The 14,793-nt window shown below is 48.2% G+C and overlaps 1 protein-coding gene across 10 annotated transcripts in view; it reads right to left on the bottom strand.

Annotated features, from left to right (window-relative positions):
- The window catches only part of Otof (otoferlin), a 230,539-nt gene that overhangs the window by 91,695 nt on the left and 124,051 nt on the right, over positions 1–14,793 (bottom strand). For 3 of the 10 annotated variants that reach the window (XM_008835010.2, XM_008835008.1, XM_008835005.1), the window contains exon 1: positions 9,454–9,660. The exons of 5 other annotated variants lie outside the window; for them this stretch is intronic. In XM_008835010.2, coding sequence (XP_008833232.1) covers positions 9,454–9,532 — 79 coding nt within the window. In that variant the 5' untranslated portion in view covers positions 9,533–9,660. Of the gene's footprint in view, positions 1–9,453; positions 9,661–14,793 lie in introns of those variants that run through there. 2 more of the 10 variants (XM_008835006.2, XM_029564463.1) reach the window with 1 other exon arrangement.

Consider the following 14,793-nt stretch of genomic DNA (forward strand, 5'->3'; position numbering starts at 1 on the left):
TAGGTTTGGGGCTCATAAAGTGAGTTGGGAAATTTTTTCCTTCTCTATTTTCTGAAACAATTTGTGTAGGGTTGGCATTACTTCTTCCCTGGGCTTTTCCTAGGCTCTATAGGTGAAGCTGTCTAGGTAGACGTTTTCTTTATGGGAGGGCAGTTGACTGTCCTCACCATCATTGTCTTTACAAATTTAGTCCCCTCCCCTGCTTGGTGTTGTTTCATTTGTTTATTTTTGTTTGAGATAGGACCTCCCTACATAGCCCAGGCTGTTCTGGAAGTCACTATGTAGTATAGTCTTGAGTTCCCAATCCTGCCTCAGTCTCCCAAACCAAGTCAGGGGATTACAGACATGCACCACCAACAACCTGTGATATATTATATTTTAAACATTCAATTAGGGGTTTTGTTGTGTGTGTGATAAGCATGAATATATGCATGCTTGCATGTATGTGGGCACACGTATGTGCAGGTTGAGGCCAGAGGCTGCTGTTAGTGTCTTCTTTAATTGCCCTTGACTTTATTTACTAAGCCAGGGTCACTTGTTGAATGTGGAGCTCAAAGATTTGATTAATCTAGCGTAGCTAGCCAGCCGGCCCTGGGAATCCCCTGTCTGCCTCCTAAGTCTGAGATCACAGGTGGGCCACCATGCCTGCCCATCTTTTGGTAAGACCTTATTTCTGAAGACACTGCACAGTTTGAGCACAGACCATGGAGAAATCAAGTCAGTACTGACCATAAAGCTTCCTCATTGCTGGCTAGCTCTCATAGTGGAGGAAGGTGCTGCACAGGCTACTGGTAGGGAAAAGGTATCCACAGTCTTACCCAGATGTGAATCCTATGAACTACAATAATGATTCAGGGACAAGATATGCCCAAGGGTTCAGTAGTGGCACCAACATTAATGGAGGTAACCAACTACTTTGTGGTTGGAATTAAGGCCCACTCCGTAGGAGGAAACACATGCTTGATATTGTAAATCTGGCCAAGAATCTATGGTTGAGGATCTCACAGGCCCCAGGGGTAATCCACTACCATTATTTTGCTAAATGGACATAGTATCAAACTGCCCTCTAAATTCATATCTCTATGTTCATAGATTAGTGCAGCTCTCAGACCTTAGCTGAGAAGTTTCTTTGTGCAGTGGATGGTAGTTGATGTAGGGAGTGCTGTGGAGTGCTCAGCCACAAATGGGGCATCTGTATCATCCCCACACCCAAAGGCTCAGAGACCATGCAGAAGAGGGAGCAGAGCAATCCTAAGAGCCAGAGATCCAGGAGGACTGGACATGACAGGGCTGCTATACTCATGAACTCACAGCAGCTGTGGCTGCCTGCGTGAGACAGGTACAAGATCAAGTCAGTCAGTATTCCAGCATGGAGAGGGAGGGGCTCATGAGTCCCCAACCCTAACTGAGGAGCTATTGACAATCGTTGGCTTCTAGGGGAGGGAAAGTCAGTTTTCCTTAAGGGTGTGACCCCAGGTAGGTTGACCACACTCCAATGGATGACTCCACACTCATGAGTATGTGGACAGGACAAATTGGACTCTGGGTCATAGAAAAAAAGAAAGGACATGAACTTGGGAGGGGGTAGGTAGATCTGGAAGGAGGTTGGTGAATATGATTAAAAATGCATTGTAGCATGTATGAAATTCTCAAAGAATTAGCAAAAATATTATATCAAAAAAAGAAAAAAACTTTCCAAATATTTGGGACTTTTAAAGACATCTTATTGTTACTGATTTCAAATACCATTGTGGTCAGAGACTATACTCTACAGTGGTGTGTCTAACCTGAGACCTGCAAAGACCTGTGTGTTTCCATGTAGCTATGAATGAATGCAGAACACATTTGCACATTTGGAGATGATGTCATGTACGGGTCAAAAGGTTAAACACAAGATATCAGTCTTTTGGTTTGTGGGGGATGGAGTCTCACTATGCAGCCTTGGCTGGTCTCAAACTTGCTATATACTAGGTCAGCTTCCAACTCAAAGATCTGCCTGTCTCTACCTCCCAAGTGCTTGGATTAAAGGCATGCACCAACATGCCCAGTGGATGTCAGTCTTTTAAAAATGTTATTAATTATGTGTATGTGCGTGTGTGTATGTGTGTATATCAGGGGAGGCACATGTGCCATGTGGAAGTTAGAGGATAACTTTGTGGAGCTGGTTTTCTCTTTCTACCTCTAGAGATCAAATTCATGTTGCTAAGCTTGCATAGCAAGCTCCTTCACCCGGTAAGCCATCTTGCAGGCCCAGATGTCAATTTTTTGAAATATAGTGACACTCGAGTTTTCCATCATGTGGCTAATCCTAGTGAACATACCATAGGTATTTAAGACAAATGCACGTTCTTTCGTTTTGAGGCATAATGTCTTAGAAAGGTCTGTTAGGGTGAAGGTGGCTGATGGGCTTGCCAGATCTTCCGTCTCCCTAATTATTTTCTTATCTGCTTGTTGGTGTTTTTCTTGGGTAACCCATTTTTCTCTATTCCAAGTACTCTAGTCTTTTATTGACAGTTGATGCCACATAAAATGAAGAAATTCAATCCAAAACAAAGTGGTTCAAGAAAGCAGCTACTCCTTGAGCTCCTTAAATTGTGGACTCTGAAGCAGGGCATGGTGGTGTATACCTTTAATCCCAGCACCAGGTGAATCTCTGTGGTATCCAGGCCAGCCTCATCTACATGGGCCATCTGGGGCTACAGGGAGACCCTGTCTCAAAAAGACCACCAAAAAAGATTGTGGACTCTGAAAATCAGCAGCTCACAGAGCCAGGCTTCAGAGACTGGAGACTCCTGGACTTCCAGCTCTTAGCCAAACACAGGCCCCTTTCTGTCACTTATCTTTACTTTCCATTAATCTTACTAAAGTATCATTTTTACTATCCAGTTATTTCCCCTTCTTCACCCTATTAACACTTGGGTATCCACAATAGAAAGTCATCTGAGAGGCAGGGACAGGACAGGGGTCATAAATCCTATCTGAGCCCGTTGAGTCCTATTTTCCTGATTCTGCTCAAACCTTCTTCTCCTGAGTGCTGACAGCTCTGCTTCCCACTATTCAGACCCTAGTACAGAGGCAGAACAGGAGGAGGGTGTTGCCGTGGAGCCTAGGCCAGTGCCAGCCCCATACTCAGCAGATGCTGGGCCTTAAGTTACCCCAATACATTGACAGATGGAGGAGGTTGTGGTCTTAGTGATCCACAGCTGTGCAGAGGACTCGATCTGTGCCCAGTGCTGGGGATATGAGGCATGAAAGGAGACTGACTGTTTTTACATTCTCAAATGGGGGTGAAAATGTTACAAGCACAATGATGATTTTATCCTAAACCTTCACTTAAGAAAAAAATAAAAAGCAAGTGAATGAAAACTAAGCAGACCAATCCTTCTGCTTTGAATAAAATAAAACAGAAATAAAAACTGTAGGTGACTGGACACATAACCAAGGTTGAGCTTTTAGGGAATGGAACATCTTCAGGGGGAATCCCAGGATGGCTCTCTTCCTCCATGTGCGTGGAGTGATATACCTCCTGGATGAATGGGGTCCACCACATGAGTACAGGGCACCCTAAAAACAGTTAAAGTACTCAATGCATTGCAGTCTCTGCGAGTGAGGCCACTTCCTGGCACACTGGCGTAACTGACCAGCTGCCTCTCAAAGTGTTCAAGGCACCAGCCCTGGGGGCATCCACCTGAATGATGACAGCGACAGGCATTTTGGCCTGATGTCTCCACGCCTGCCAGCATTCAGGCCATCAACAACAGGTAGGAGTTCAGAGGAGAGTTGCCAAAGGCACCAAATCTCATCTGAGTACCATTTTTACCTCTATCCATTTATCTCCCCTTCTTCACATGCCAGTATCCAGGTTCATCTGAGAGGCAGGGATGTTAAGCCCTATCTTGAGTCTATTGGGCCCTATTTCTCAAAACTCAAATCCTTGGGTCCAGAGGGGAGCAATCTACTCTCTCCTCAGAAGCATCTTGCCCTGTCTGTTTCTTCACTCAATCTCTAAGCTGCTCTTCCTCATTGTTTTAAGATTTATTTTTAGTTTATGTGTATGAATGTTTTGCCTATATGCATGGAAGTGCAGCTATGTGTGCAATGACTAAGGTAGCCAGAAGAGGGTGTCAGATCCCCTGAAACTGGAGTTAGGACAGTTGTGAGCCACCATGCAGGTGCTGGAACCGAACCTGGGTCCTCTGCAAAAGCAGTCAGTGCTCTTAGCCACTGACCCATCTCTCCAATCCTGCCCTTCCTCTTTGAATGCCAAGCCATTCTTTCCCTCTATCACACAGCCCCGCTGGTACCCTGCCCTAGCTTTCTTCCTGTTGTAGTGTTGAACCAAATGCTCTTCCTATATCAGATCTCAGTTTCCCATGCTCCCCACATCCACTTTCCAAACAGAGTTCAGAGGCCACTGTGTGACACCAAGATCTATGTTTGTGCCTTCCAGCCTTCACCCACACTCCCAGCTCCCCAGATCCCTGACTCACCTCCCTATATAACACCAATCTTTCTGGAGGGTGGCTTGCCCCTGTTAAGATCCTCTAACCTCTCAGGGGCAACTTCCATAGAGGCACATTCCTTGCTCACTGATAGCCCTCTCCAGACCCTGCCCACTTCAGATCATCTTGCCCACCACCCAACAGTCACTTCCTGCCTCTTTCCCTGACACCCTCTGGTTCACCTTGTCAGGGCAGTTCACCCTCCTGGTCTCAGGGGGTTTCCCTGGCCATGTTCTGCTTTGACATCTGTGCCTCCCTTTCTGGAATCCTCTGCACATTCACAATATTGGTGCTAGATTGCTTCCCTTGAGGGTTTCCTTTCTGTCCTCCCAGGGTCTAGAACATTGCATCGTACATAGATGACCCTCAAAGAATATTTTGGATGAATAAATGAATGAATCAATAACTAGTTGATTCACAAGACACATAAAATGAAGCTTTTAGAAAGCCAGAGACAATTTTCAACATTTATGAGACAATTGGGAAACTGACGTTGACCAAGTATTTGTCCTCTTCTCTTGCATATATTTCAAGCTTTTTGTTGTAAAAAAAATATAGTTTTCTGACTGAGGGATGGGTATAGGCAGGAGAAAAGTAGCTTTTGTTGACAGTAGAGATGGACAGGATAGCCAAGGCTTCCTGCACACTCTGAGAGCATTTGCAAGTCAAAGTTGTACATTTCCAGCAGTGTTTTGCTGAGCGCCTTTGTAATGGAAGACAATTTTACAGTCATTTTCATAGCATGAAAAAAAAAATCCTCTCCTATCAAAGCAGGAAGGCCTCAGAAATGTTCTAGGTGCACCGCTGGCCAGGCAGATCTGTGTCTGCTTGGGCTTGCTCAGAGTAGGAAGAAAAGGACCACCTACTACCTAGGGTTTTGGCAGGAAGGGTCCCCCAGGGATGGGGAGGGGGTCTGTATGCGCTGGAAGAGTTGAGGTTGCTAAGGATGAATTCCTTGGGTCTAGGTCAAAGGCACAGTGCTGTGTCCGTATCAGTCACAGGCTGCAGCTGCTGTCCAGAAAGGCCCCTCCATCTGCTGCCCTCAGTGACAGTAACACCTTCCCAATTGTCCAAGAGCAGAGGTGTTGGGCTGGGGTCCATAGGCGGCCTAGGCATCCAAAGAAATCCTAGGGATAGAACCCTGGATAGTCTGCCTCCCTTACTGGGGGTGGCAGGGAAGTTTCCAGAAAGAATTCCTATTTATCAGCAAAAAAGAGAGTGCCCCCATTTTACTTAGGGATGGAAATCTTATTTGGAGGCTGAGCTTTTTACTGCATTAACAGTAGGGGAAATCTTGTCCTCAAGGGCTTGTCCCTAGGCTGGGCCTGACCCCTTCAGGCACAGTCACCACCTACCCACCCCTGCCTCCTGCAACCTTTGCTCTAGCCACAGGGGAGTCTACCCTGCTGCCTCTGGTCCTGTCAGTCTCTTACCTAGAATGAACTTTCTGTTATAGTCAACCCATATTCACCTTCTCTACCTCTTTAAATATGCAGGGATGTCATTTAAGACCCAGCTTAAGAGCTGCTTTTCCTGGCAAATCCTGCCTCCTCTTACAGGAAGGCCACCCTGACAGCTCTGTGTAAGTGCCATGTTCTAAAAATTATATCTGCCCTGTGCCCAGCAAGCCTTGGCCCTTGATTGTCCTGTACTTTGGTTCCCTATGGCTGGACTTCTCTCAGGTTGGAAGACCTTGGCTCTGTCTCCTTCCCTTCTGTACCCTGCTCTTTAATGAAGAGGGAATTTCTATGCTGGTCTCCCAGACTTGCCTTCCTCTGGGGCCCTGAAGGTTCTCTGAGCTAGGGAGGCCAATAGAATTAGAGCCAGGGTTCTCGGTTCTTGGCTCCTGAGGCCTTTTCCTGTTCTATGATCCCTTTAAGATAAAGTTCTGGTAGAGTTGACAGTTGAGGAACTGAGCTGTGGCATGGTACATAGTAATACAAACTGATCATCCTCAGCTACACAATGAGTCCAAGGCCAGCCTGGGCTACACGAGACCTTGTCACAAAAAAACAACAAACAAACAAACAAACAACCAAGGAAGACCTCACAGAGAGAAGTCATTTCTTATTCATCAGTGATGATCATCACTTAGCTTGCAGCTCAACTGAGATCCACTCTGTCTTGAGGGCGCTCGGGGGATAGTGCAGCTCACTGAAGTGTGGCCCATTCCTATAGTACCACTATGGCAGAGCTGTAGGAGAGTGTGGAAGGAAGGAAAGGACTTCATAGAGGAAGTAGCATATGAGCTGGGCCTTGAAGGATGCACAGAATGGAAATTCTCAAGGTAGAGGATGGGGCCATTCTAGGCTAAAGAAACAGTATCAAAGCCAGGAGCTGTGAAAGGCATCCATGTCCCACGTGGAAAATCCTTAGTCTTATGTTTTGGCAAGAAGGCCAGGGGTGGGCACATGAAGAGACCACAGTCTGTCACTGGACTTCCTGGCAGCCTGGGGAGCTTTCCGGGACAGAGCGCAGGGTGGAAGGGCAGACAGATGAACCCCTGAGATGGCTTCCAGCCTGCATTCTCTGACTCTGTAGATTAAAGCTGAGGTGAGAACTGAGGAACCTGAAGCTGCTCTGCCTCCTTTAGAGGCATCTGCGCTTGTAGATGGCCTCTTTCTAGACAGTGGCTCCTGTAGACTGCGGGCCTCTGAGTGCAATGGGGCTGCTGTGTCTTACTTGCTACTGGGAAACTGAGGAAAATCATGGTTTGTGAGGTGGTTGGAGATCCTGTAGCCTGCAACTCCCTGCATCTCACAGTTCATCAGGTCAGAGACTGACTTTCATCCTCAGACTCCAGGTCTATCCCTCGCCCCACTTGCCACCTGTTCACTAGAGAGGGTTGGGGAGCTTGGAACCAGTGAGCCCCTGTAACTGCTCCCAGTTTCTTGCCCCCACCTCTCCTCCAGCAAAGTGTGGCTTGGACATGGTTTTGTATCTCAGGAGAGGCTGTGCAAAGTTGGTTCCCTCTGAAATGTTGGTCTTTGGGCTGCCTATAGTTGTCACCTGCTGGATGCATAGAGAGGATTGCAGAGTCCTCTCCTTTTGGAAATCTGTTTGTCCCCTTCCCAAGGCCCACTGCTATCCCCTGCTCCAGGAACTCTACCTCTGACTATCTGCCAGCCTAATTCCTGGGTGGTCAGCCTCACCACTCAAAAACAAAGGTGGGAGCTGAGTCTGATGGTGAGACCTAGAATCCCAGCTACTCAGGAGGCTGAGGCAGGAGGATTACGAGTTCAAGGCCTGCCTGGGCTACAGAGTGCAAGGTCAGGAGAAAGATAACTATGCATGTAGTTCAGAGGTAGAGCTTGTCTAGCTGTCTAGCATCTGGGAGACCCTGGATTCAACCTCAAAACTGTCCCCTACCAAGAAAGTAAGAAAAAATAAAATATGAGTCTCTGATGGACAGGTACCTGTGGATTGGGAAGGAGATAAAGGAGCTTGCAGGATTCAGTGGCTAGGATGAGGCTGGGGCCACTGACTCCCCCTGCACTATTTTCCTAAAGGTCTGTAAACACCCTGGTTTCTCTGCTTGTAAAGAAGACTGGCCCTGCTCAGCCTGGACTGGCTTGTCAGAACTGTAGCCACCAAGCAACCTGGGACTAAAAAGCCAAGCACAGGGCTGTGTGTGGAGCACAGGGCCACATTCCATGGATGAAAGAAAGGATGCGCTTGTTTGTCTACAGCCAGCACAAGCTGGCAGGTGGCAGGTGCTGAGCTTGGGTACTACAGAGAAGGCAACCACTGGGGTGGTCTGAAAAGCAGCAGGTGGCTCAGTCTGCTCTCTGGTCCCTACTGATATCTTCCTCTTTCTCACAGACATGGCTGTCACTTACTTCCTCCTCTGCCTGATCCTGTGAACAACAGGTAACAGGTAGAGAACCCAGGGCCAATGCAGATAATGCAGATGCCTGTGGATAGGAGCATCCTGACCTTTGGCCAAAGGCTGCTGGGACATCTCCGAACCAGAGAGTTGAACTGGGCCAGGTATAGAGGCTGAAGTGGGTGGGCAAAAGCAGAGGTAGGCCTGGCCCTCCTTTCTCTGCTTGACTTCTCAGGGGTTGCTGGCTGCCCTGGATGAAGCCCAGCCTCACCTCCTTGGCTCTTCACCTTTACCTTCTGTATCCTCCCTGAGCTCTGACTCAGGTGGGCCCTCTGTCTTCTGCTCTAGCTCCTCTTCCTTGGGCACATTGTTCTCTCTCCCTCCTCTTTTGTCACCCCTTTCCTTGCTCCCTCTGCTGATTCCTCAGCCTCTAGTTGTGTCTCCTCTAGGAAGCCTTCCCTGACTGCCAGCTCCCAGCCTCCATTAGGATGCTTATGTCCCTGACCTCTCAGCATTTTACATCCGTCATTCTTGCTTGCTCACTGGTGCTCCTGCCCCTCCACATGTGTTACTCTGAAGTCAAGGCCAGCATCATGGTATATGAGATGAAAAGGGTAGGAAGAGTCACCAGAGTGGAGGTCGGGGGGCTGTGTCCCTGCCCAACAATAGTCCCATCATACTGGGGAGGGCAGAGAGACACTAGCTGCCATGGCTTCTACCAGCCAACATGGGTCTTTTAGGCAGAGACTCCTATTCAGCAGATGGAAACCAATCTGTAGGGAAGAGGAGAAAGGGGGCCCCTCCACTAGGCTGGGCCCCCTCAGTCTTAGGTCTGCCTGATTCCATGGATTGACCCCTTAATTCTACTGGCTGAGTCAAGAGTCTGCACCCTGCTGGGACACTGGCATGTTGGCCAGCAGAACAGGGGATGGCTGATTTTCAGGAAACTGCAAGGCCAGCCAGGCCAGGGGCAGATGTTCACCCTTGAAAGCCCTCACCATTACCGTCCCTGCTAGAACTTTGTCATCCATCCTCCCAACCCTGCCTTGTCCCCATTGACTCCCAGAACATAGGCTTGGCCAGTTTACAGAACTGGCATTCCCTCTGAGACAGGGGCTTCCTTACCTCGAAAAGTCACTTTGGCGATCCGGTCACCTCTGCCCTGAAGCTCCAAGACGGTCTTGAGGTGGACAATTAGAGCCATGCTGGTGGGGAGAGCCTGGCAGTGCCAGGCAGAGCAGCGGCAAGGAGCTATCTGGTGGAATGTGCCTCGCACACCTCCCTCCTCTCCGGCTGCTGCTGCCTCCTCCTGATGCTGCCCACAGAGACCAAGGCAACAGAGCGAGCTGCTCCTTCAGCTTAGCAGAGCCTCGCAGCCGTGCCAGCCCCGCCCCTCTGAGTTGTTAGCCCAGTGTGTGTAGTGTGTGTGTGTGTGTGTGGGGGGGGGTGCCCAGACAGTAGCCTGGAAATGTATGTTGAATTCATTATTCAGCACCAGCCCCTAGATAAAGCCACAACCAGCTTCAGGTATCTTCTCCCAGTTCCCCAAGTGGCTCCTGCCACCCCTTGGGAGAGCTGAGCAAGCTGCACCACTCAGAGCTGACAGACTGCAGTAGGAATGAGAATAAGGTGGGTATGGGGCCAGGATACCTCCTCCCATAGAGATCAGGGACTTCATGATCTGCACCTGGGCTGGGGCACCGGCGTTTTGGAGGTGATCTGGAGCACCTCCTGTTTCATCCAGCTAATCACCAGGGCTGCTGGTGCACAAAAGACTCAGGAAACATGGACAGGACAGGCCTGGCTGCTCTGGATGGATAACATAGTGCCACTTAGAAATCCTTGACCGGGAGCAGAGGAGATGGCACCCGACATGCAAATTAAGGACCTGAGTTTGGAGCCCCAGCATCCATGTAAAAGATGGATGCAGTGGAATGGGCCAGCTAGAGTGACAGGAAGGTAGAGACAGGAGGATTGCTGGAGTTCAGTGGGCAGCTAGCCTTGCTGAATTGATGAACTCCAGGTTCAGTGAGAAACACTGTCTCCAAAAACATGGAAAGTGATTAAGGAAGACAACAGAGGTCAACTTCAGACTTCCATATGTATGAGCCCAAACGTACCCAAAGATGCACATATGTCTTCATGAACATATAATAACCATACACACACAGACACACAAACTCACAAACACACAGACGCTTACACAGAGGGGTGTGTATGGGAGGGATAAATCCTCACTCAGAGACTTTTAGCTGGAAAGCAGTCTTTTCGAAGCACTTCGGAGAGGTGCCTGGGGTCTGGTCCCTCAAAATATGAACATTAGGAAAAGAAGCAGTGTGTTTGACCACTTGGCCCTGCCCGATAATTGTGCCTTTGGGATTCTAGGTTCTGGTGCTTAATCCTGGGATCAAGGGATCCAATTTTCCAGAGGCTGGAACTGCTGCCTGAAGGGAAACTGAAGACAATGTTAAACACGGCCAGAGATGTCTACTGCACAGGTTGCAGGGGGTCCTGCTCTGCTAGGACACTCTGTAAGGATCAGAGCAACAACCTAACATCCCAGACTGGGGACAAACAAGGCAATGCAGTGGAAAGCAGGCTTCCAGTGAGAGGATAGCTGCCCTGCTTCCTGCTCTAATCAGCTGCTGGAGGTAAGAGAAGGGACATTGGTGAAAGAATTTCTAAGGAACAAAAGAAGACTGCCTCTCCTTTCTTCTACGAGGGGCTCACAGGGAAAGCAGACCTGGGGGCTGGTCTCCTGACTCTGGAGCCTGGACACCCTTGTGCTTACCACTCACTGTTGGTGGAATGTCCTTCACCCTACCCCTGCCTCCTGGCCTGGTCCCAGCTCTTCAGGGGCCAATTCCTGGGGGTGCCTCTGTGCCTGCACCCAGATGGGGTTTGGGTCTTCTTCTGGGTGGCTCCTGCCTCAGTTGGTTATCTCACTGTGTCCTGAGGCTGCTCTACTCACATCTGCCCTGCTGTGACTCCAGGGAGATCCTTGTACCCTAAGATCTCACAGGGTATTGTGCCCATAGTAGGGTGCCCAAATAATACTGACAGATTGGAAGCTCAGTGACCTATCAAAGGGATCCAAAGGTTTGGAGGCATGAAGATGGCTTAGCAGGTAAGGGTGCTTGCCACTGAGCCTAAGGACCTGAGTTCAATCCCAGGGACCCACATGGTAGAAGGGGAGGACCAAGTGGTCCTCTGGCCTCCACATGCAAACTGTAACACATGCAGCCCTCAAATAAATAAATAAATAAATAAATAAATAAATAAATAAATGTAATAATTTTTAAAGGCATTTAAAGGTTTAAAGAGAGAAATGCCAAGCTTACACGGTGTAGTAAGTCACCACCTATGAATTCTGCAATTTGTGTAACCTGCAGACCTTCCAGAGCCTTCTTCCCCCTAGCTGTTCCTGTGACTTACTTATTTTTCTATGTGTGCTCATTTTCTTTCTCCTTCTTCCCCCCTCAATTTCTGCTCACCTTTTTCAGACATATAATTAACTATATTAAATTAGAGAATTCTCAGAAAATGCATATATTGAATGCAAGCAAATATCTAAAATCAAAAAACGAACAAGTTTACAGTCCCTTTTAAATTTGATAAATTCACCAGCTTTTTACATATGCATTTGTAAGGCTTGGAGGTGGTACTTAGTTAAAAAAGGAGCCAGGCTTAGTGGTGCATATCTTTAAATCCTGCACTTGGGAGGCAAGTAGATCTGTGAGAGTTAGAGGCCAGCCTGGACTACATAGTGAGTTCCAGGCCAGCCAGGGAAGACTATATAGTGAGACCCTGTCTCAAAAGGAAGAAAAAAATGGAGCTGAGTATGGTGGCACACACCTTTAATCCGAGCACTTGGGAGGCAGAGGCAAGTAGATCTCTGTGAGTTTGAGGCCAGCCTGGTCTACACAGTGAGTTCGAGGCCAGCTGGGGCTATAGGGAGCCCCTGTCTCAAAAAGACCAAAGGGAAAAAAAAAGAAAGAAAAAGAATAAAAGGGAGGTGGAGGAGTGGAGGAGAGAGAGTGAGAGCGAGAGGAGGAGGAGGAGGAGGAGGAAGAAGAAGAAGGAGAAGGAGGAGGAGGAGGAGGAGGAGAAGAAGGAGAAGGAGAAGAAGAAGAAGAAGAGGAGGAGGAGGAAGCAGCAGCTGTTTCTTCTTGAGGTCTCCTGGAGGTTCTCTAATGAAAGGGTGATTTCATGAAGCCTCTTACATCCCTGTGCAGACACCAAGCAGAAGGAACAGGGAGCCTAGAATCCAGACCAAAGAGCAGGCTGATGTGTCCATGAGCAGGGACAACTGGCCCACTATGAATAGGGGCACATGTTCCCCCAGGAGACTTTAGGAAACTATAGGTATGACTGGATTCTGAAGGATGGCAGGACGTGTCTTCCACCGAGCTGGCAATCACTCGGCACCTATGGCTCCTTTCCCCCAGTAGGCTTCTGTTATTCCTCTATTTGTGCCTCTTGCAAGCCCACCTCCCAGACTCGTTGGATCTGTTAGAGAGCATCTTTGGAGAATTCTGATTGCAGTGACATGCTGCGAGCTCATTAACATCTGTGGTCTTCATCAGCTGCCATACAGCCATCCAACCGTACATTTGACACTTCTGTCTGTCTGATACCTGAAGACAAGAGATGGACTGTGTGATGGTTAATACTGATTGCCAACTTGACAGAATCTAGAATCACTTAGGAGGCAAGCCTCTAGGCACACAGATAAAAGATTTTCTAGATGAGGTTAGCCTCTGAGCAGGTTTGTGAGGGAAGAACTGAGATAGGAAGACCCATCCTAAAGGAAGGTGGTACCATTCCTTGGACTTGGTCCTTGACTCCATAACACGGAGGAGGCTAGCTGAGCACAAGCATCCATGGCTCTCTGCCTCCTGAGCCTAGATGCAATGTGACAAGTTACCTCTTCAAGCTCTTGCCACCATGACTTACCCTCATGCTAGACTGTAAATTTGAACTATGAGCCCAAATAGACCTTTCTCCCTGAAGTTGCTTCTGCCATGGTGTTTTATCACAGCAATAGGAAGAGTAACTAAGACAGATTGAGGCATGAAGGCAGACTGCAGATTTTAACCAATTCTACCATTGCGCCTAGGAGACTGGACCTAGGAGAGGGGCACAGGGTATAGATTCTAAGTCACAAAGAGCAAGGCACCTTAGAGGTTGCCCTGGCTCTGCCCTGTATGCACCCCAGGAGCTGGTGGGAGGGTAACCTGAGAAGCCCAGTTTGGGAGCTCTAGTCAGCCTCACTGAGAGAGACTGGTCACGTAAAGCAGACCTCATATGAGTTTCAGAAAGTTGGGTCTCTGGGGCAGCCCCAATACTACAAACTCTGGGATAGAATGAACTGCATGACTGGAGACAAAGGTAAACCACACATTGTATGGTTTACAAAGGTAAACCACATCACTGTAACAGAATTATTGACACAAACAACTTAAGAAAACAATGTTTTATTTTATTAAATATTTATTATTTTTATGTGTATGAATGTATTGGCTGCATGTATATAAGTGCACCTGTGTTGTGCAGTGCCTGCAGAGGTCAGGTGTTGGATCCCCTGGAACTGGCATTACAGACAGTTGCAGTTGTTAGCCACCATATGGATGCTGGGAATTGAACCCAGTCCTCTGCTGTTGGGGAACCCTGCTGTTAAGGTTGGCTTCTTTCTCAGCAGGGGCTTCCTGCCTGACTTACCTAAAAAGTGCCTCCAAGCACGGATGCCTGACCTTATTCAGAACATGACCTTTGGCATAGTTACCTGCAATAAAAACTGCCCCAGGTTTTTTTTATATGATAATTAGGCATTGCCCTATAGACAGATGATAGGATCCCACTACCACATGCAAATAAAGCATACTATGAACACCTATCAGCTGAAGCTTTGGCTGCTGCCTCCACACTATATTTTCCCTGACCCCCACTGAATAAACAGAGCTGTATCACTGAATCTGCCTCCCCGAAGGGCTTTCTTCCATCAGTGCTCACTGACCCTAACCGCGATCATCACTTCTGCTCCCTTTGTCCTTGTGGATCTGTGGCCAATGACCCATGAGGGGAGGGAGAGGCCCCACATTTTGCAAGAGCAGACAGTGCTCTTAACCGCTGAGCTGCCTCTCCAGCCCACAACATTTTATTTTAAACAACAGTTTCAGAGGTTTCAATCCATCATGGCTCATGGCAAGGAAGACTGGTGAACAGCTCAGTTCATGTATCAGTGGAGTAGAAAGCAGAGAGTGAGACCAGAACCGGGGGCAAGGCATAATTTTCAAAGACGGAATCCTAGTGAACCTTCTTCCACAGCCAGGCCTTATCACTTAAAAGGTTCCATAGCCTCCCAGAAGACACCACCAGCTGGGGAACAAACCCTCAAGACATAGGCCCGTGGGGGATAGTCTAGATTCAAACTGTAACAGCCAGCCTTGGTTCCCGCCCCCCCAC

The sequence above is a fragment of the Nannospalax galili genome, unplaced genomic scaffold, assembly GCF_000622305.1.
Source record: "Nannospalax galili isolate Female #2095 unplaced genomic scaffold, S.galili_v1.0 scaffold517, whole genome shotgun sequence".
NCBI lineage: Eukaryota > Metazoa > Chordata > Mammalia > Rodentia > Spalacidae > Nannospalax > Nannospalax galili.